Source organism: Electrophorus electricus, chromosome 7 (assembly GCF_013358815.1).
Source record: "Electrophorus electricus isolate fEleEle1 chromosome 7, fEleEle1.pri, whole genome shotgun sequence".
Taxonomy (NCBI): Eukaryota; Metazoa; Chordata; class Actinopteri; order Gymnotiformes; family Gymnotidae; genus Electrophorus; species Electrophorus electricus.
Window position 1 is genome coordinate 8096095 of NC_049541.1, and position 20022 is coordinate 8116116.

Sequence of the window (20022 nt, forward strand, 5' to 3'; positions counted from 1 at the left end):
ATGAGGATCTCTTTATAATTTGTTGAATGCAACTGGCCAACCTGGCACTCTGAGCTAGGACTTCAACTGCTATGACCACCTGTTTGATTGACAGCTCCACAGCAGAGAGCTAGGCTGAAAGTCATGCCATACCACACCAAGGGCAGGTGTTCACAGAGGGAGAGTAAGTGGGGCTCATTAAAATGAACTTTCTCATCAGTAATCTGTAGGCATTCGAAGACACAGGCAGGTTTGGAAGGAGCTCGTTCTTTCCTCCTCATTGCTCCATTGCTCTGGTTTTGCCAGAATGGCTGGGCATGGGCAGTCAGAAGGTCATCCCAGCATGTGCTGCAGGGTGCAGGTTCTCTCACAGGGATCAGAACTCGCACTGAACCACACAAGTAAAATAAAGACACTTTCATGCCACATAGGTTTTCACCTTGAAGGCATATTCTGAACCAATAACCGAAAAACTAATAAAGCTCCACTCTGCGAATTCTATAATTGATCCATAAATGAATGGTTTGCAGAAATACAGTGAGCTTCTATCTCACCTCATGCATTAAACCACTGCACAAAAAATCTATTTGTATTTGCCCTATATCACTCTCTCTTGCTCTGTTTCCATTAAACAAGAAAGCTTCAGTGTCTGACAAAGATCTACATAAAATCTCTGCTTGTAAAGGACACCAGGAGCATGAGGTCAGTTAAACACTCACTTTAGAAACATGTTAGAACCAAGCCAAATTCATGTTTTTCACATATCACTGGACTAATAAGCTTCTGTTCTCTTGACACTAGAGATAAGGTTAGAGATAGTAGAAGTAAACTAGAATTTTTTCAAACATTTTTTTCCCAACTTCATATACTTCTTATCTCAAAAATCTTATCTCACCCTTCCAGTACATAGACATATAATTTTGTTTCACACTCCTGAGAGTTTGAGGGTGCGGTGGAGTACTTTTGTTCTTCATAGGTTTGTGCTCTTCTGGACTGAGGTGGATGTTGTCATTCCTCGGATGTGTTGGAGCCATGCCTCCAGACTAGAGGTCACAGTTCCAAGTCCATATTTCACCACTGGGACAGCCTTGGTGTTAATCTTCCACATATGTTCTATTTCCCCTTTCACTCCCTGGAGTTTCTGCAATTTCCTTTGGGATCAATAAGATGTTATCATATCTTAACATCTGTTATTCAATCCTTTGTATGTTTCTATCACTTGGGATTACTACGTCTATTAATGCTGGTCTTTTCTGCATCTTATTTACTATCACACTATTTGGTTGGTTTGCCATTACTTTACCATTACTTGTCTGCATCTGAAGGTTTTCTATTACTCTCTGTGGCTCCTCCCATTTGTACTTGGGAATGTTCTGGCTCATATGCATTGCATATTTTCCTGTATATATTCCTTGCCACTTGGTTGTGTCACTCAGTATTGTTGTCTCTCAGTCATGTCTATATACATACCTGTTTTGGTTACATCCAAAGTGTACAGACAAACAATTTAAACCACTAAAATTCATGTTGTTGGTTCTTATGTGAATTTGAAAAAGAAAGAATCTCATCATCCTCTTCAGCTATCCATTCAGAATTCTCAGTGCCAGGGCAACCCAAGCTAACAAAAATGTTGTACAAATAATAAGGAATGAAGGTAAGTTAGATGAACTTAATATTGTAGTGTTGGTGGTAAGAAAGACTCATTAAACAACATCTCTCGTGAACAAGGGTTTAAAGAAAAAGCAGACATTGCAAAAAGGCATAGAGAAAAGCAGAGGAGGATAACTAAAATAACTCAAATATTAGAACTAAACCAAGGGAGACAGACAAGCTAAAACAAATACACAACATTGGTATCACAGGGAAGTGCAAGACCAGCATTAATTTTAACTGAAGAACAACTGCAGGGATATACACAGCATACTGGGAACCCTAGCTGTGTCCTTCCTGCCTCTCTTCTTCTCTGGGCCAGCAGCAGACACCATAATATGAATATAATAAAAAAAAAAAATAATACAATAGCTAAACAAACCCTGGCCCTAACGTTACCTTCTCACGCTTCCTGTTGCCTAGCAACCAGTTTGACCACCTTACTAACTACACTGGAGGAACACTGAGCCCTAAAAAGTTGCAAAAAAAGCCCCAGCAGTTATTATTCCTATTTATATTTGTGCATAACTAGGCCTACAACTACTAAAAGATAATATAATAGTCATTAACAAATACAAAATGTTTTAGTCAATACATGTACTTGAATCTATGAACTAAGGCTTACATTGCTATAATGCTATGTAAAAATGCTTACTGCAACAGCAGGGTTCAGTTCATTATAACAGTTGACTCAAACAAAACAGACTCGTTTCCCTGCAAGATATTTCTGCAGCCCAAGGACCATTTAGAACTCTCTCTCAATTACACCATCAAAGACAAGAGGAGAAAACCTCATGAATTTTAGCTTCTGAACTGTTTGTGCATTTATGTGCCCACTCCATTCTAAATGCAAATAGCTCCCTCAAAGATCCCCAAAGAGAAAGTGCACGCATATCACCTAGACAATAGCTTGGCCCTGGTCTGCTCTGACAAAGGAATCTGCTGAGATTAATCAATGAGTTCTCAGCAGATGTACTCCTAACATGTTACTAGCTACTAATTACATATTACATGTTATACTAGCATAGCTATAATGATCATTAAACACAAAAAGGACCACACCGTAAACATTATGCTCATAGGCAAAAGGTCTTTGCCAATACTAATGAAAAATATGGCTGTATTAAGCATAAGTTATAAAAGGTACTGTATATACAGTTAGCATTTTGCACAGAACTCTACTTCCAAATACCTTTTTAAAGCCCAACTTGCTGAGGTGTTTTTTTTCTTCTTCAGCTTTGCTTCCTGTGAAGTTATTCATGAAGGTAGTTCTATGGTGGTGCTTTGAAAATCTTTTTAAAACTTTTTTTTTTACCAAGTTAAAGTGTTTATAAACTACAATAATGTAAAATCACTGTCCTATAAGGTTCTTTATGGACCTAACACAGTTCCTTCAGTTTCGGGATTTGTCAGCAAACTACTGTCTTAAAGTCACAGATGGCACCCTTAAATCCCTGACACGTTCCTGAGTGAAAGTGATGATTTAACATTAGGTGCAAATTTTGATACTGCTGCAGTTGCTTTGTTAATTAGCCATGCTATTGATTAGTGGAGATTGTCCTTTCACATCAGCACTAAGCAAATTCTCAGCCCGCTTTGACTCTTTACCTTACAGACAACAGGATGGGTCTGTAACCTCCCCACACAGGAAATGCTCTCTGTAGAGTATCTGTAGGGACTACAGTAAAAATGAATATGCCATATCAACACTCTGATGTACCCCGAGGCTGTGAGTTTGTGGTCGGGCACAATTTTCATATGGATGATTGGACTTGGACAAGACCAAAAAGTATAAACAGAGTTGCCTACTTTGAGGTAAGCCTACCCCAAATTGCTTTACATACAAATTACATACAAATTAAATGTTCCTGTTGGGATACAACTTAAGAACTTTGCTAAATATTTGATTTTTAGATCCTCCTTACATCCACGTCTATTTTAATACAGGCCACAGTTTGAATGTTCACACTGAAAATGTCTGCTGTATACTTTTGACAGCATCACATAATCAAAGAAATTCCCTGTTTTGGTGGTGGACATGGGGGAATCTGTTATATGTGCAGAGAGAATATGAGTGAAATAGTGTTTCAAATATCCCAGAAGGTTTAGCAATGCAGACCATTTGTTACTGTAATCAAACTAAAAGTGATATGAGATGTATTGGGTATCTAAACTCTCTCCAATACCAAGAAGCAGCTATAATGGATTGGCCATCCTCGGGCAAAGAAAATTTTAGGACAACTCTTCTGTTCAGTATGTATTCAGTAGCTACCCTTATAATAGAGTGTTCAGTGTTAAATTAACAACTGTAGTTTGGAAATAACACTTACAGTATTTAGATATTGCTAGAGTTACTTTAGCACTCGGCATTTTCTGTGCTTCTCTTCCTCATATATGCTGATTTGCATTTAATGTTCTTTTTGTGCTGCTTGGAATGCTGGCAATGCAATTTGGAATACTGGCAATACTGAATGTGGTGGTTCACCACTAAATAATCTCTATTTTTATCTGAAGATCATAAGATTATGTGAGAGAAATGTTGGTCATTAAGCAAAAGTTGGTCAAGCAGCAATTACAAGAGACTGCCAACTGGATGTCTAAATATAATCCCTGGGTGAGCTTGATCGAGTGCCAAAAAAGCAGTAACCTAAACAAGATTGAAAGGCCATCTTAGCTGGTTATTCAGTATGTACTGCTGAAGTTGATACACGTGTGAGGTCATCACTGGCATGCCAACCTCATAGCATGCAACAGTAGGTCAAGCTCAGATCCATTCCTTTCACTCTGCCTTGCCCTCACGTCCACACCAACGGGCTGAAGAATCCCACAGAGGAATATGGAGTGTTTGGAGCTAAGGGATCTTTTTACCGTCGCACATTTTATCAAAACCAGGTGTAGCCATGGTCTGATAGCTGGGGATCCAAAGAATGTGAAGAATTATGTTTTTTTTGAGGTGGAGATACTGGACCCCAAGAGCAAGACACAGCTCTGCTATCTGGACAAGGTGTGTCCCCTCCTGCACAAACAGCATTCCAACCCTGCACCTGTATACACTCTGGATACTCAGTGGAGTTAATTTTCACCAGTGTGGTTAGGTTTTTTTAAACATCAGAACTGAGTAGGCCATTTTGTAGAATAATAAGACATACCTTCAAGAATCTCCTGGTTGTGTGTTTCACAGGCTTTTTGGCGGGGGGAGCAAATGACAGCAGTTCCTGCACTCTTTCTAACAGGTCGAGCCCAACGCCAAAATTGGAGAAATCAAGAGCCTGCTGCATAGGTTATGTGAGTGTTCTGCCTTATAATCAAGCAAAAGCAGAAGTTAAAAAAATAAATAACTAATAGTCATTATGTAAATAAATTAATAAATAAGTTGGCATTGGATACTTGAATACTTGCAGATCCTAAGTGGTATCCAGCAAGACAAGCTTTGAAGCTGCACCCTGGTAAATATATTTAGCAGATATGCATTGATATTCTTAGCAAGAACTGTACATGAATTACTGCAGACTACGTTTACTGCAGATTAACTGTCTAAAGGAAGCATTTGAAGAAAAAAGTTATGAAAATGTGACAATGAGAGAAAGTTCAATATACGCTCTCCAAATCCATGAAAGGTAGCTGCAGGATCAACAGTTTAATGATTGTGAATAACTATGTGGTATGTGGTGTCGCCTCACTGCAATCTTAGAGTTACAGCAGCTGTTGTCTGAAAAAGGGGTGTTTGATTTTTCTGCCAAGATGTCAGACCACATTTTAATGTGAGAGAGAGACTGCTGTAAGACCCCTCACTCAAAGAGGTTGTCAATACCACATGACTTTAACAAAACACTATACCACAGCTCTGTCATCAGACTGAGCTCATCAAATGAAACAATGTTTTAATGTTAAAGGTGTTTTCAGTGAGATGTGCTATTTTGGCTAGAGCACATAGATGTTTCATGACTTTCAGAGGGGAAGGCCCTCAGTGATGATGATATCTTGGAAGAGCTACCAGTGGGGACAACTGCAACCATGTTTCTGCAGGACCTTGGTCCACAATTAGGATGGACTATGGTAATACTGGAAATTTATATCATCTACATCACATAAAATATATGCTTCCAAAATGGTATTTAAAAACTTTACTGTGGCTTTTTTTCATGGTAGGTGTTTTTGGCAGAAAGCATTGGACCACTCTTCATCTGCCTGCTATTCTACTATCGACTTCCATACATTTACAACCATGAATTTGACTACACAAGAAGCCCACATGTTGTGGTTAGGTGAGTCCGAAATAATTATGTTAGTAATTAGGAAATTACTTATTTAAAGAATTATAATATTTTTTGTACATATTCTAAAATATTACTAATAAAAAGAAGCATTGAACTATACTGTCAAGCACACATGAGTAATACATACATAATGATAACAGTAATAATAACAATCTTTCCTTGTGTTTTTCTAGGCTTGCCTGCATATGTTACATGCTACATTATATCAAGCGGCTAATGGAGACTATATTTGTCCATCGCTTTTCACATGGAACGTTACCACTACAAACCATCATGCTGGTATTTTTCCCCAAGAATCATTTCATTTTTTAATTAAAGGATTGTCTGTTATGTGGAGGAATATAGAGTAGAAAATTAATCTTGCAGTTGTTCACCTTTCTGTTTGCCAAACAGATTCAATCTGGAATTAACTTATTAGTTTGATGGCAAACCATTTGTGCATATTTACAACCCAGTGGGCCTGTTGGTAACCAAATCCAATTGGAAAAAAGAAAAAAATATGTTCAATTCAGACTGTTGCTGTTTTGTTTTACTTTCAACTCATCAGTAAACATTCACTAACCAAGATACACACTCAGAGACACAGTTTGCCACTGGGTTAATGCCACTTTAATTTTAGTTTTTTCTTGTTTTTTTATCAGGCTCAATTAATGGCATATTTTTTGGATTCTTGATAATGCTGTTCAGTGCAATGCTTTGAAAACATTTTCAGAACATTTTAAACCCAGTGTATGAGTTCTTACATTTTACTACAGTTTTCATTTAACTGTTTAGTCATAAGTGCATCCCACATGGAAAATCTTTAAGAAATTCCCAATTTTCTTTGAATATAAAATAGATGATTTAAAACAGCTGGAGGCAAACCATGTATTTATTGCTTGGAGTTTAAAGCTTTAGTTTATTCTGGATATTTCTTTCACTTGCACTACAAGATTCCCATATCTTAATTAAAACAGTTTAGAAGAACAGGGTTTATATAGAGCAGTTGATTGCAAAGGAACCGTGAAAGACATCATTTAAGACTGTAGGTGTTATTTCAACACTTGGATCTTTGCTGTGGGGGTGTAGTGTTATTTCAATGCATTTGAATTTTATGTTTAAAAAAACTTAAATCCATTGAGACTCATATTCCTGCTTCTAGCTATGACATTTATACTACAGTTTACTGTAATATATGGTATTTAAATTATTTTCCTAACCAAAACCATGGAATCAAATGGTGGAGAATTCATTTTCTAGTTGTTTTTGCAGCTACAGGAAGCATGATGAAAGCTGTCTGAAGAACTGGGGTTTCCTAATATGCCAAGGCATAGAAGATATGCAAAGGAAATAGTTGGCTGTAAATTGCACCTGTTTCATTCTGCTTCTAAGATGAAAAATGCATCAGATTATTTCAGACTATATTTTCACTTCCCTAAAAGCATTATATCCTGATCCTATGACAATGCCACCAATAGCTTCAATTTCCAGGAAGCCTGCCTGCACAAATAGCTAAATTAAAATGAATGTTTTAGGTTTTCTACTACCAAGTAAACAATCATACAGACAGAGACAGATTTTATTGGCATATTCCAACCTGACAGCTTCACACCACTCAATTCCCAGTGAAATCGTACCTAGTCCAGATGTCACTGGAAGTCACTTGCTAGGTTCATAGGAATAAACATATTCTTTGGTATTTGCACAAATTTTCCTCCTGTATAATTGTGATTTCAGCATTGTCTGTATTACTGGGGTTTCGCAGCATGGCAGGCATACTACATCAACCATCCACTCTATACAACGCCAAGTAAGTATTGATGTGTTTATTTATGTAATGATATTTAATTGGGCATCAGGCTGACTCTAACTGTTTCACCAGCTTATGGAAATCTTCAGATCTACTCAGCACTGGCTGCATTTTTGGTACGTATGCCAAATTCTTATTGAAGCAAATTCCATGGTTTCTTGTTGCTCACTGAGCATGTTTCACATTTGCATCCTCAAACTCCTCAGATCTGCGAGAGTGGGAACTTCTCCATTAATTTGGCTCTCAATCGAATCAGCTGCAATGGTGAGTTATAGCAGAAGTGTTTAACCCCAGACACCACATTAGCATCTTGGAGAAAATATATTATCTTTCTGCCAAATTCTTGATTACCAGCTTTTTTTCTGGCCATACAGTAACAGTGCTTATGTGGCAAAAAACAAAAAAGACCAAAATGGCACGTGCTTCCTGTCTCTACAGGAACGCTGGCTCCGAGGCGTCTGCCAGTTATCCCTCACATGTCTGGATGGTGTCCAGCTGGCTTGTCACGATGGACATTTCCATTCCTCCACTAGTTCTCATGTCTCATTTGTGCTGGCAGGTTCAAGGCCAACCGAGATCCCTTACCCAACGAAAAACCCCTTCACCTGGCTCTTCTTCTTCGTCTCCTGTCCGAACTACACCTATGAGGTCTGTCACAAAATAAACAAGTACATGATAACACACCAGATTCAATACTTCCCAGTTACATGCTGAGCCCTTCAGTAGACAGAACTGGGTTGATGGTAAAATGCCAGACATTGCAGTTTTCAGTTTGACACCCGGCAGTAAGGAATATGCTTGGGAATGCAGTAAGTAAAATGCTTGGTTGACTCAAAGAAACACTCAAAAGACTACCTACACCACTCTTACAACACAAGTGACGTGTTCTATTTAATTTGACTCTGCGCAGAAGTGATGAGTTCTTTTGGTTTCAGGTTGGCTCCTGGATCAGTTTCACTGTAATGACCCAGTGTACTCCAGGTGTGTACTTCCGTGATACACATCTGATTCTGACATCATTTGCTGTAGTCATGTTGCTTTCAGCTCATGTCTAAAAGTAGCTTCTCCTGTTTATCTGTCTGTTCACAGTTGCTGTGTTTACATGTATAGGTTTCATTCAGATGACCATCTGGGCCCGAGGAAAACATAAAACCTATGTGAAGGAGTTTAAGGACTATCCTGAACTTCGAAGTGCCATAATTCCACTCTTCCTGTAAGCCTGAGAGGCTCTGGGGCAACTATTGCTTGTAACTCTACAAGCCCAGTGAGGAAGGACAGTGGCATATGGCCAGGTTTTGTTCGTCTAAGGCCGTGCTTCCATATAGATTTCACCCTGAGTAACCTCTATATAGGATGTGAAATGTAATTATTGGTTAAAAAATACCTGTACAGGGATGATACACAATTGAGAAAGCCTTTTTTTTTCACAGTTAGGGATGATGGGAGTAGTACTGAGGAGACTAAGCTAAAAACTAGCTTCAGAACTAGCTACCTGCAGAAGCTTGTGAATTCAAGTTTAAACTGGGAACTGGATGACTATTTACAAAAAGTGCCAAAGGACTGGTAATGGAGTGGACATATTTTAAGTTTAAATATTTCTTGCAAACCTGCAAGCAATTTGGTGGAGTGAGTCAAAGGCATTTTTGGTATGTGGGACTAGATGAGATAGGAATCTCAGCTATGCCTTTTTGTTGTTTTTAGGTGTTTCCCATAAAAATCATATTTGGCATGTACTTATTGAATCTAACATGACCAGACTGAAGTTGAAGCATAGTGATGAGGAGGTTTGTAAAGACTGCCTCCTGAAGTCTTTCATGAGCAGGCTTGTATCTGAAGATTGTCTGAAGGAATTATTCAGGGTCATATACTGCCACAAAGAAAAAACAACAGACATTTCAAAATAGTCTGACCATATGACCATTCATTAGTTTCATCTGTAAGTTTTCTCCATAAATCAAATTTCCTTTTCTGTTTCTAGGTAGTTAAACACTGTAATAGGTTCTGACTGAACACGTTTATGACAGAACAGTATCTTAATTGTTAAATAGACGGAAATTATTGTCACATACATGTGACAGTATATTGCTTACACACACACACACACACACACACACACACACACACACACGTTTCAGACAGAGGTCTTTCATCAGCTGTGCAAGCCCTTTGTAGTACACTGCAAAGAAGATTCACCTGGGATCTTATTATATATTAGCTGTCACTTGTAACAATAATATATGTAGAGGTTATATTTGTAGCCCGTGCTTTTTACTCCAGCCAGAAAGTCAGACTATCCAAGAAACATTGTCACCAGTTTCTGGTCAATATAGATTGAACAGTTCAAATGTTAATACTAAGATCATTTTGTCGATGTGGTAAAGAACTGTTAAAGAGCCAGACAAAATGTTATTGAATTTGTAGGTTCTGGAAAACGTTCAGCAAGTGTGTATGCAGAAGCAAAAAAAAAAAAAGCTACATTAATAAATACCAGGCACTGCTTTCATCCAAATATGTGTCTGCAGCTATACTTTATTTACGAAAGAGCCTTCAACTCATTAAAAAGCACAAAAAATATGTCCAAATTTACATAATGTGTAAACATGCAAACAATTTTAAAGGATGGGGAAACCTACTGAGATTTTTAATTGCAAACAAAGCATTCGGCCCTAGCCAGGATTATTACATTACAGACCTATAAAATCTATCTGGAACTGGACAAGAAGTAAATCAGTGACGCTTGACCTGTAGTTCATTTACAAAGCAGCATAACAGTGATTTTATGTAGAACTGTTTTATGACAAACATTTTATCATAATCATTTGCCACATCACACTGGTGATCCTGTGGACAAACATCTGGAAATGTCAAAATATCTTGAAAAAATAGTTAAGAGTTTGAACTGCATAGCATTTCCTCTCCAAATTCTCAATAGAAAAGGCTTTTGGAGTAGTTTTGTTAATGATGTGTTCAGCTCAGTGTAATATTTTCACTCAGCCATTACTCAGGAGATGAGGCCAAAATCTTCTGACCCATGAATGTTGTCATATTCATGTCAGGAGGGGGAAGATCTTCATCTCTCGCCATGCTCCTCCTGCCTTGGGATGAAGTATTAAATCATCATCCTCTCCTGACTGCTGCTTGGCAAAGTTGACGAACACCTATAGAACGGAGAGAAATATGACGGGTTATGCCTCAGGAGACCCACATGCAGAGCCAGCCCGCTCTGCATCCCCAAACCGCCCACATTTCCAGATGAGTCACACTTCCAGAACTCTGCAGGAACCAGACACCATCAGCTGCTATTCCTGTGCACCTTGAAAGATGACCCCAGCACTTGGTTCAATCCATCTAAGATATGTTCCGACATCTAAGCTAGATATCATTCACCTGGTCCAGTGTAGTCTGGGAGACAGAGCAGTCCTCAATGTTGAGCTTCTCCTTGTTGGCTACCAACAGCTGGAAGACTCGGGCGAGCGAAGAGGTGGCAATCTGGTACTGCAGGGTGTTGTGGTGTCTCTCCTGCTGGACACATCCTGGGAAGCTGCTCTCCATGAAGGCCTCGGCTGGGCCCAGGTCCGGAGCGCCACCCCCTTTAGCTGCCCGGATCTTCATCGTCACCACATAACCATCACCGAACCTGACCACAGCAGGCACGGAAGAAAGGAAAATGCATAAATGATAATATTACCATTGTCTGGTTTTTGGTTACCACAACAAAATGTATTAATAAATACATTAATATGTACTAATAGAAACATATAAGTTAGTAAGAGATTGGGTTGAGTCTATATAGCCAGGTATTCATGCAGTGCTGGTGACTGTTGGAGTGAAAAAGAAGTTGCATGTACAACTGTATTTGGCAGAGTGTCATAAATTGTGAGCGACTGCATTTATTGTTGTTATTGACTTTACAATAAAGAGACAAAGGGTATCAGAGGCAACAACAAAAAGGTAAGAAAAATGTAGAAAGTCATCCCCTAAGAAAACCCACTTACTTGTATTTCAGGTGCTGAACGGTGCCAAGACATTTGAAAGTGCCATTTACCATGATGGCCAAACGGGTGCATAACGCCTCACACTCCTCCATACTGCGCGCACACACACACACACACACACACACACACACACACACACACACACACACACACATACACACAAAACCACAGCACTCTTTTCAAGATCATCATCTCCACGATAACATTATCACTGATGTGCTAGTCACTGCGTTTATACTGGTGTGTGTGTGTGTGTGGGGGGTGTGTGCAATAATAGTATTTTGTTTTAAAGAAACGCTCAGGCTAAACCTGCCTGTGAGAGGTCAGTACCACTGCCCTCCCGTCCCGGATGATGCTCATAATGGCATTCCAGAGGAAGCGGCGGGAGCGGGGGTCCATTCCTGTGGTCGGTTCATCCTGCGATAGCACACCGTGAGATTACACAAAGGCTGCATGTTAGAAACATGGCCGTACTGGACATTCACATATTTGGGACAATCTACCAAGAGAAGCAGCAGCGGGCCGCCTATCATGGCGATGGCAGTGGAGAGCTTCCTCTTGTTGCCCCCGCTGTAGGTTCCTGAGCACCAATCAGCATATTCTGACAGTCCCAGCTTCTGGATGCCCCACTCTACCACCTGCAGTACATGGGAGGCATTGCAGTTCCTCTTGTCAATTTAAGACCCTCTTGATTCAAGCATGAGAGCATATCTATAATAACACAGTTCATTACTGTGCAGCTATCCCACATTATAAACGTGAGCCTCTTTTGAGTGTTCTTCCAAGTTAAGGCAGGGGGTGCCAGACTCACGCGGCTGATCTCAGACTCAGGGACCCCACGGAGGCGCGCGTAGAGGTAGAGGTTCTCGCGGCCAGTCAGCAGCTCATCGATAGCATCAAACTGAGGACAGTAGCCCATGTTCTGATGTACATCCAGCATATTGGTAAGAATGCTGCCAAATAAGATCCCAGCATATCACAGTTACTGACACATCAAAGAATGAAGTGATCAGAAAGGATAGATGCAGACAGTATTTGCATCTTTTTCAGGACCATTATATCATTATAGAGTGTGTGACTAGTGGTGCTAAGAAAGTACTAATCATCGTGAATGCTTGCAGACCACCTGTGTCCAGCCACTGTGGCCTCTCCAGAGGTGACGTGTGTGTCTCCAGTCAGCATTTTAAAAGTAGTCGTCTTTCCAGCCCCATTCACACCAAGGAATCCAAAACACTACAATCCAGTGATGGTGATGTTAGAATCAATCTTTACATCTATATGGTTAAAGATGCTAAGTTCAGATGTTCACTCAGATATAGCATACATTCTACAATAGGTATAGCATATATAACATATATGTATATATACAGTATTCTGCACAAATTTTCATATGTTTCTTTTTTTCTCATAACACTCCTCCTCAACCCTTACCCCTTAATGAAGTCCCGCCCCTTCACTTAGCCCCACCCTTCCACCAGCCACACTTACTCTCATTAGCTGTTTCCCTTCCCATCACTCGCCCCCCTTTCTCCATCAACCCTGCAGTGCTGCACATCCCATTTTAGTTCAGAAATCCCTGATTGCAATTTTAAAGTACCATTATCACCTCTGGATTTAGGGTTGTTTTTTTAAAAAGGTAGGGAAACACAAGATTCAGCCTTTAAAAATGAAGCAAAAAAACATTTCCCAGTTACCTCCCCAGCTGGAACCCCGAGACAGATCCTGTCCACTGCCGCCCTCTTCCTGCCCACATAAGTCTAAGAACAGACAAGGACGCTTCTTCAACATACAGCAACAGTTTTTGTCCTTACAATTCAAGTTTACAGCTGAAATAAGTTCTCCTATAGTGAGGACTCAAACTCAAAGAATAAGAGATGGTTGTCTAAAAAAGCACTTAAAATGTTTGGTCCACTCTTGGATTGATAGCCAAAGTCTGCCTCAGAGACACTGAGATGCACTTGTTGGTTAAAGGATTTGGAAAGGTGCATTACCTTCGACAGGTCTCGAATCAGTAGGATGTCATTCTTGCTGCCTCCACTGTAGACACGCTTCCTCTCCTGAGCCACATCATCATCCTCATCTACAGGAGGTCTGCTGTAACCAGACAGCCTATGCAGATCAAACACAGAATTCCATAATGGATTATAAATTATGTTCTAAATTATAGATAAATTCTAAATATAAATATATATAATAATCTATATAATGATTAATCATTTATAATAGAAATTATAAATAAATTATATTATGATTACAAAATCAAATTTTTTTTCTCACCAGTTATCCAAAAAGAATCTATACTGGAGCAGAAGATTAAAGGTGAAGTACAATAGACCTTCTGATGCCATAAAGACCATGTATTTCCCCACAAAGTCCCATTGAAATGGATCTCTAGCCAAATCCTCCCCTTTACAGAAAAAAATTCAAAGAAACAGTGCCATAAATTTGCCATGAATTGAAAATATAAAAAAAAAAAAAAAAAAAAAGCTATTTCCATTTATAAAATCATAATACGAAATCTGGAAAATATAAAGCATTCTTTGAGGTAACAAAATACATTTTTGTAGGACTGAATGATGTTATATTCTGATTTGCTGATGTTTTTTTTTTTAGAGAGAGCTGACATTTTTCTATTCAGATCGTGATGACTAAGCTTTACAGCGTCACATCTTCAAATGTAGACCTTAGTGAGTCAGCTCTGATGTCCACAATAAAGCCATGGAGGAAACAGCCTCACCGAATCGGGCATAGACATCAGTTACCGCTTGGCTCATAGCCAGGTCAATGAGGCCTCTGCCCAGGCAGAAGTGAGGGAATACCAGCAGTGCTTTCTTTAGGCTTTCGTTAAACATCAGCAGAGGCTGCATTGGCAGAGCCACACAGAAAAACAATCATTTAATGTGCTTTTTGGAATCTGAACTATGTAGCATGAATAAATAAAACTTCATAAGACATTTATAACAACGTAACAGTGTCATGTCTGGTGTTGTTTATATAGACATTTATAAATGTATCCCCATATTATATATAGATGCTATAGATATGGTAAAATGTTTTAAAAAGTACCTAATCAGGGTTTTTAAATGAAGTGCTACGCAGATTATCATGATTCACTGAACAGTGCACTGATTTACCCTGTTGTTCTCGAAGAGCTCCAGGATGAAGGTGATAGCACTGCTGTTAATTCCAATGAATAAGTTGATGCAGGACAGAGACACATACGCCGTGCTGGGAAGATTGAAGACGCAGGACATGGGGTACATCATAGGAGTGACTGACCACCTGTTCAGCATACAACCGCAAACAAGTCACCAAAATACATTTCTCTTATTAGATTTAATGTCAGCTATTTGCCAGTGCAAAAATGTTGGTCCTTGCTGACTGACCCATATAACAAGAGCAGAGCTACAAGGGCCGGGAGGTTACTTGCTGATGTGTAGCATTTTTTGTCAAAGGCAAGGAAGATGCCCACCACCATGGCTGTGCTCATGGAGTAATTTATCTAATGGATAATAATAGAAGGAGGAACCATTAAAAACAATCAGCATCCTCAATCAGTGCCAATGGATATGGTCATTAGGTCACTAACCATGTCCCAAAAGAAGTTAGCCACCCAGTACACTATAGGGCTAACCCCACTGACAAGCTGCAGGTGCTTGGCTTTTGTGACACGTTCCTGGATAAGGTAGAGGACAAAGCTAGCCGGGATGAAGGACATGGCGAAGATGATGCAGATGGCCACCACCGCGTCCACAGATGTAGTCAACCTGGATATGAGGTACCATGGACTTTAAAAAGAAACACCCAAAGGAGATCACACACTACATGCTAGTGCTTCTGAACATCACTATAGTTCAGAAGTGTACTCTTCGATTACAATTTTCTTAGATCTGCATAGATCTGAATAGGATCATTAGAACCAACACTGAAGCAGTTCATAGTATTTCAACAATCACAAAACTTGCAATATTCAGACACTGATAGGCAGTCCTTCATCAGAACTAAACACTCACACAGTGACTTCAGAGAGTTGTTCCTTAGTGAGGTTCAGAGGGTGATTAATAGCAGTGATGCCATACTCAGATCGATTGGCATAGCGTGGTAGGTTTGCCCGAAGGATGGCATTGTTTGCTATGTTCATGAAAGCAACCATAGCATGCCAGCCTTTGTTGTTGTACCAAACCTGCAGCATCAGAGAGAAGAGCAACCAAATTTTTGTCTGAACTTTTAACTTTAGAAGGATGAGGACAAAAAAAAGACAATTACCTTGACATTATATTCACTTTCCATGTAGTGCAGAAAAGCTCCTATTTCTTTGACAGCCATCTTTGAGTGGAGACCCTGCAGAGATATTCAGCATTTGCTATAATTTTCGAAAACCTGTATGTCTTTTAAACATGTACAGTGCATTTTGTAAACCTTTATTTGAGAAAGATGGCAGACTATAATAGAGATAGAAATCCACCAAATAAGAATAGGGACTTTAGCTCACTCCGGTGATATTCATCATCTGGCCAAGCTGAGACAATGCATTCTGTATTTCTTTGGGATCTACATCAAGTATTGGTAACTGCCCGCCCACAGAGAGTCCACCATACCTGTGCAAAAGAGAGTGAGTCATCTTTAAACCTCAAAAGACCATCACACATCAGCACAGATCCACTATGGCAATAACACATAACATTACTCAATAATAAAATGCACCAAGCAGAATAAATCTTCCATTCTAAGCACAAAATAAAGATTTAGGGACAATACCTCTGTTCATTCACCCAGTATTTGCTCTTCAAGCTGTGTATAAGGACACCACTGGTTATTCATAGGAATTGGTGAGGAATGTGGTGAGGAAATAAAACTGACAAACTAGGATTTCCATAAAAGCTCACCTAGTTTTAATGAGACTGGGATAAGTCTTTACCAAGTAGTCTGAGATGTTTCTGTTTGTTAGGTCAAGCAAAGTGTGTCCTAGGGCCTCTTTTCTCTATGCCACACAACACCACACCCGCCAAAAAATAATAATTATCAGATTGTAGAGTGTTTGATAAAAGATTGTTTGAGGAAAGGCAAAAGCAAGGTCTGACCTGACGTGGGGGTAGCCCCCCAGCTCCTATTGGACATACTGGCAGCATGCTGAGCTTCTCATTAGTGCTGCACTTGCAGGAAGGGGAGGGGTTTTGCTCTGTCCACTCAGGGCTCAGTAATATATTGCTGACCACAGGTGACACCGGTGGAACCTCCCAGTCAGTCGTGTTGCTGCCACATGGTAAATGTCTGCAAAGTCATAACACACATTTGGGGAAGCTGTTCTATCACTCACAGCAACGCAATTCTGCCATCAAGGAATGCCTTGATGGACAAGGAATTGTCATTGTCATTTCAACTTCTTTTAAAATCTGTAGTATCAAGCTGCTTACTCTGAAGGCTGATCCACCATGCAAAGGGTCCCTATGCCCGGATCTCTAAGCATCATGTGAATGAATTGCTTAATCTTTGGATGGAACGGCTGCTCATTGCTAGAAAGCATAAGGAGATTTTAGGGGACAGCCACAGAGCCTCTGTCAATAAAAGGAAATTACAGTCAATTTGAGCAAAGCCCTGCGCACCCAAGGAAGATGAATTGTGGTCCATACATCCATGGAGTTAGGGCTAAACTTGGGTACTCTCCAAATGGAGGGACAATCAGGGTGAAGGTCAGAGCTATTAACACAAACATGGCCGGAAAAACAATCTGCAGGGACACACCATATGATCATGATGAAAGTTACTATGACCACCATATCACCATTATTGCTACTACCACAAAACAACACACATATTTTTAATATTCAGAGAGGAAATGCCATCTCCACTGCTTTGTGTAATTCATTTTCAGGTCATACTTGTGCAAAGAAGTCCTTGTGGCTGCGGGTGGCATGGTGAAACCTCTTGACCAGTAAAGCATGGAGCTGCTTCAGCACCAGGCTGGAACCTTTCACCAGTCTGGAAGCCTTCCCTGCACTACAGTCTGATTCTCCATGCTTCCCATAACCATCCTCCTGCAAGCCATTTGCTTCTGCAGTAGATGGTGAGAAAGGTTCTTAGGAATTTCACATCAAAAAGCAGTACATAAATTCCAGCAAAGCCCCAAAGCTATGGGTGTCTCTCTGTGCTATGAACTGTTCAGCAGGACCTAGCCTCAGTTCTAAGGTGAAACACAGAAATGCAGATTAGACTTTGCATTAGCTTTGGCGTTTGCATTAGCCACTAATGCTAAGCAAAGTAGAGCTCTTAGGGGCCTGTGTTCACCTTCAGCATTTTCATTGGGTTCCCTGTTACGCAGGAAGCCATAGCCATGGTCCCTCTGCTTTAGCATCCACTGCTCTGAGGAACATGATCAGGTTCAATACACAAATGGTCAAACAGCAGGGATACACACAATCAAATACCTGGCGCACACACAGTCAAACACCAAAGTGTGACAGGAGCAGATAAGGAGTGTCTTTATTCTTCAAAAAGCTAAACAAAAAGCACAGCGGCAAGCTGGCTAAAAAGCAAACGAAAAGCAAAAGCACTAGCAGTAACACTTGAAGCACTGAGACACAGCAGAGTAGTGGTAACATTAGGGGCATCTTATATACAGCAGTGAGGAACAATAATCAGGGGATTGGGAACGAGAAACTGGGAAGTGTGGGGGCCGGCAGTGGACATGTCCCTTGGGCACCCGGGCGCACCGTGACACAAAACACATAGACAGAGCTAAACACCATAAACATACACAGTCAGACACAACAGTCAGGGTATTAGGCAACATATACAAAAAAAAAGGTATTATAGTGTTGTACTGTACAAAATAAATAATTCATGCTAATCTCCAACAGAGGACACTCAAACACTGGTGTATCTTACTTGTAGTGATGACATATTTAAAAGACTGATGTTCTACTCCATCTAGATCACTTTGATGGACAGACTCTTTTCAGGAAATCCAAAGTGGCAGTCAATATCAAATATATTTACCTGGGTTGATGGTACCATTGGCAGCCTCTCCATCTGCAGTAACCTTCAGGAAGATCTGAGAGAGGAGAGCATCACTATTAGTTTATATTGGGTATTATTAAACCATGGAAACCTAATTCTTTCAGCATAACAGTGCATATGTGTGAAAGTGAAGAATGGAGAGCTATCTCTTGTTATAGATGCATGTAGATGTGTTAAGACAATAGACAGCTACCATCTCCTATGGTGCAGATGTGTGTGAGTGTAGAATGGAATCTGGTGTTCCCAAATGGGGCAACAAAAAAAGCATTCAGCCTATCAGTGTGAGTTTGTTTGTTCAAACAAAAATTAGGTACAATATTGAAACATTATTAGGTACAATTAGGTACAATTTTAAAACAAAAAAGAATGGAGCATTACCTCCTCCAGTGAGCTGTCTGAAATGCCAAAGCTACTGAGGCCAATGTCTGCCAACATCTCCTCCAGCTCTCGGAACAGACTGGCATAAGAGCGGTGTTTAAAGCCCTTATCGGGTAACAGGTAGGTCAACTCCTGACCAATCATTTCAATCAGCTTGGCTTCAGGGACATGATGGTGTACAAGACTGGTGATACTCTCTACACTACCTGAGTAGAAATCGGAGAAAAAAAATGCTCCTAATAATTATAAAAATGTTAATATTGTTAGCAATGCTAATATTAGTAGCAATGCTAAAATTACTAAGAATGAATGGAAGGCAGTGTTTCATGACAATAACTGTCAACATTAGCACTGACTCATTGATAGCCACATTACTATAATCTGGTTAAGATAGATTTGAAAGGAAGGTCATGAGACTCACCATCTCATAGGTACTCACCATCTAGGATCCTCTCTGTGTACTGCTTCTGCATTTCTTCCTTGTATCCAGTACAGGTGGAGCACGTGCAGGAGCACTCAGAGGCACAGTCGCACTCATTCTGCCAGGCCACCAATAAGGTGTTAGGGCTGTACAGCCAATAACATAGAGAGTAAGGACTAAGGACACAAGTTTCACTCATTACCCTACCACTTTCTTGCGCATGCGCCGCACCACGGTGAGGTAGAAGCCCATGCCGAAGCAGTTCTTCAAGAAGAGAGGTGAGCCACAGCAACGGATCTGGCCTTTAGAGATAATGGCTACTCGGTCACTCAGAAGGTCAGCTTCGTCCATGTGGTGGGTGGACAGGATCACAGTACGCCCTTGAATAGAGAGAGAGGGTTTAAAAGCCTTGGCCAAATGCATTGAAATTTCAAGTTGAGGCAAACTGATGCATTAATGGTACTGCTGTCATTTTTAAAATGAATGAGTGTTGTGAGAAAGTCAATGGCTTCTGTA

At 40.1% G+C, this 20022-nt stretch overlaps 2 protein-coding genes across 4 annotated transcripts in view; one reads left to right on the plus strand and one right to left on the minus strand.

The window, feature by feature from the left end:
- The first annotated feature begins 4423 nt into the window (after positions 1 to 4423).
- Positions 4424 to 10204, plus strand: tecrl2b (trans-2,3-enoyl-CoA reductase-like 2b). 3 transcript variants are annotated; one of them, XM_027031034.2, is made up of 12 exons: positions 4424 to 4633; positions 4863 to 4914; positions 5031 to 5075; positions 5582 to 5685; positions 5779 to 5894; positions 6080 to 6185; positions 7623 to 7695; positions 7768 to 7811; positions 7902 to 7959; positions 8255 to 8343; positions 8631 to 8676; positions 8785 to 10204. In XM_027031034.2, the coding sequence occupies exons 1-12, from the start codon at positions 4466 to 4468 to the stop codon at positions 8910 to 8912; spliced, it is 1029 nt and encodes a 342-aa protein (XP_026886835.2). In that variant the 5' UTR covers positions 4424 to 4465; the 3' UTR covers positions 8913 to 10204. The 3 variants fall into 3 exon arrangements, with proteins under 3 accessions (XP_026886835.2, XP_026886843.2, XP_026886850.2); XM_027031042.2 differs by having other exon boundaries at positions 8806 to 10204; XM_027031049.2 differs by lacking the exons at positions 8631 to 8676; positions 8785 to 10204 and having other exon boundaries at positions 8134 to 8315.
- A 41-nt stretch (positions 10205 to 10245) lies between these two features.
- The window catches only part of abca4b (ATP-binding cassette, sub-family A (ABC1), member 4b), a 28242-nt gene continuing 18465 nt past the window's right edge, over positions 10246 to 20022 (minus strand). Inside the window, exons 22-49 of the mRNA XM_035528286.1 lie at positions 19714 to 19886; positions 19525 to 19624; positions 19086 to 19291; positions 18687 to 18741; positions 17976 to 18050; positions 17570 to 17742; positions 17294 to 17418; positions 17105 to 17203; positions 16772 to 16961; positions 16577 to 16671; positions 16449 to 16481; positions 16183 to 16288; positions 15957 to 16031; positions 15704 to 15873; positions 15280 to 15457; positions 15077 to 15192; positions 14825 to 14972; positions 14428 to 14551; positions 13968 to 14097; positions 13682 to 13799; positions 13385 to 13447; positions 12817 to 12923; positions 12502 to 12643; positions 12194 to 12328; positions 12004 to 12107; positions 11691 to 11783; positions 11083 to 11332; positions 10246 to 10853 (exon numbers count right to left, since the gene is read on the minus strand). Coding sequence (XP_035384179.1) covers positions 10743 to 10853; positions 11083 to 11332; positions 11691 to 11783; positions 12004 to 12107; positions 12194 to 12328; positions 12502 to 12643; positions 12817 to 12923; positions 13385 to 13447; positions 13682 to 13799; positions 13968 to 14097; positions 14428 to 14551; positions 14825 to 14972; positions 15077 to 15192; positions 15280 to 15457; positions 15704 to 15873; positions 15957 to 16031; positions 16183 to 16288; positions 16449 to 16481; positions 16577 to 16671; positions 16772 to 16961; positions 17105 to 17203; positions 17294 to 17418; positions 17570 to 17742; positions 17976 to 18050; positions 18687 to 18741; positions 19086 to 19291; positions 19525 to 19624; positions 19714 to 19886 — 3494 coding nt within the window. The 3' untranslated portion in view covers positions 10246 to 10742. The remainder of the gene's footprint in view (positions 10854 to 11082; positions 11333 to 11690; positions 11784 to 12003; positions 12108 to 12193; positions 12329 to 12501; positions 12644 to 12816; positions 12924 to 13384; positions 13448 to 13681; positions 13800 to 13967; positions 14098 to 14427; positions 14552 to 14824; positions 14973 to 15076; positions 15193 to 15279; positions 15458 to 15703; positions 15874 to 15956; positions 16032 to 16182; positions 16289 to 16448; positions 16482 to 16576; positions 16672 to 16771; positions 16962 to 17104; positions 17204 to 17293; positions 17419 to 17569; positions 17743 to 17975; positions 18051 to 18686; positions 18742 to 19085; positions 19292 to 19524; positions 19625 to 19713; positions 19887 to 20022) is intronic.

Bases quoted from the DNA above. Each gene is read 5' to 3' on its own strand.
- tecrl2b (XM_027031034.2), top strand. From the start codon at position 4,466: ATGGAGTGTTTGGAGCTAAGGGATCTTTTTACCGTCGCACATTTTATC. The intron at 4,915-5,030 runs GTGAGTGTTCTG...GAATACTTGCAG, and splicing joins GAGCCTGCTGCATAGGTTAT to ATCCTAAGTGGTATCCAGCA. The intron at 5,686-5,778 runs GTAATACTGGAA...TTTTCATGGTAG, and splicing joins CACAATTAGGATGGACTATG to GTGTTTTTGGCAGAAAGCAT.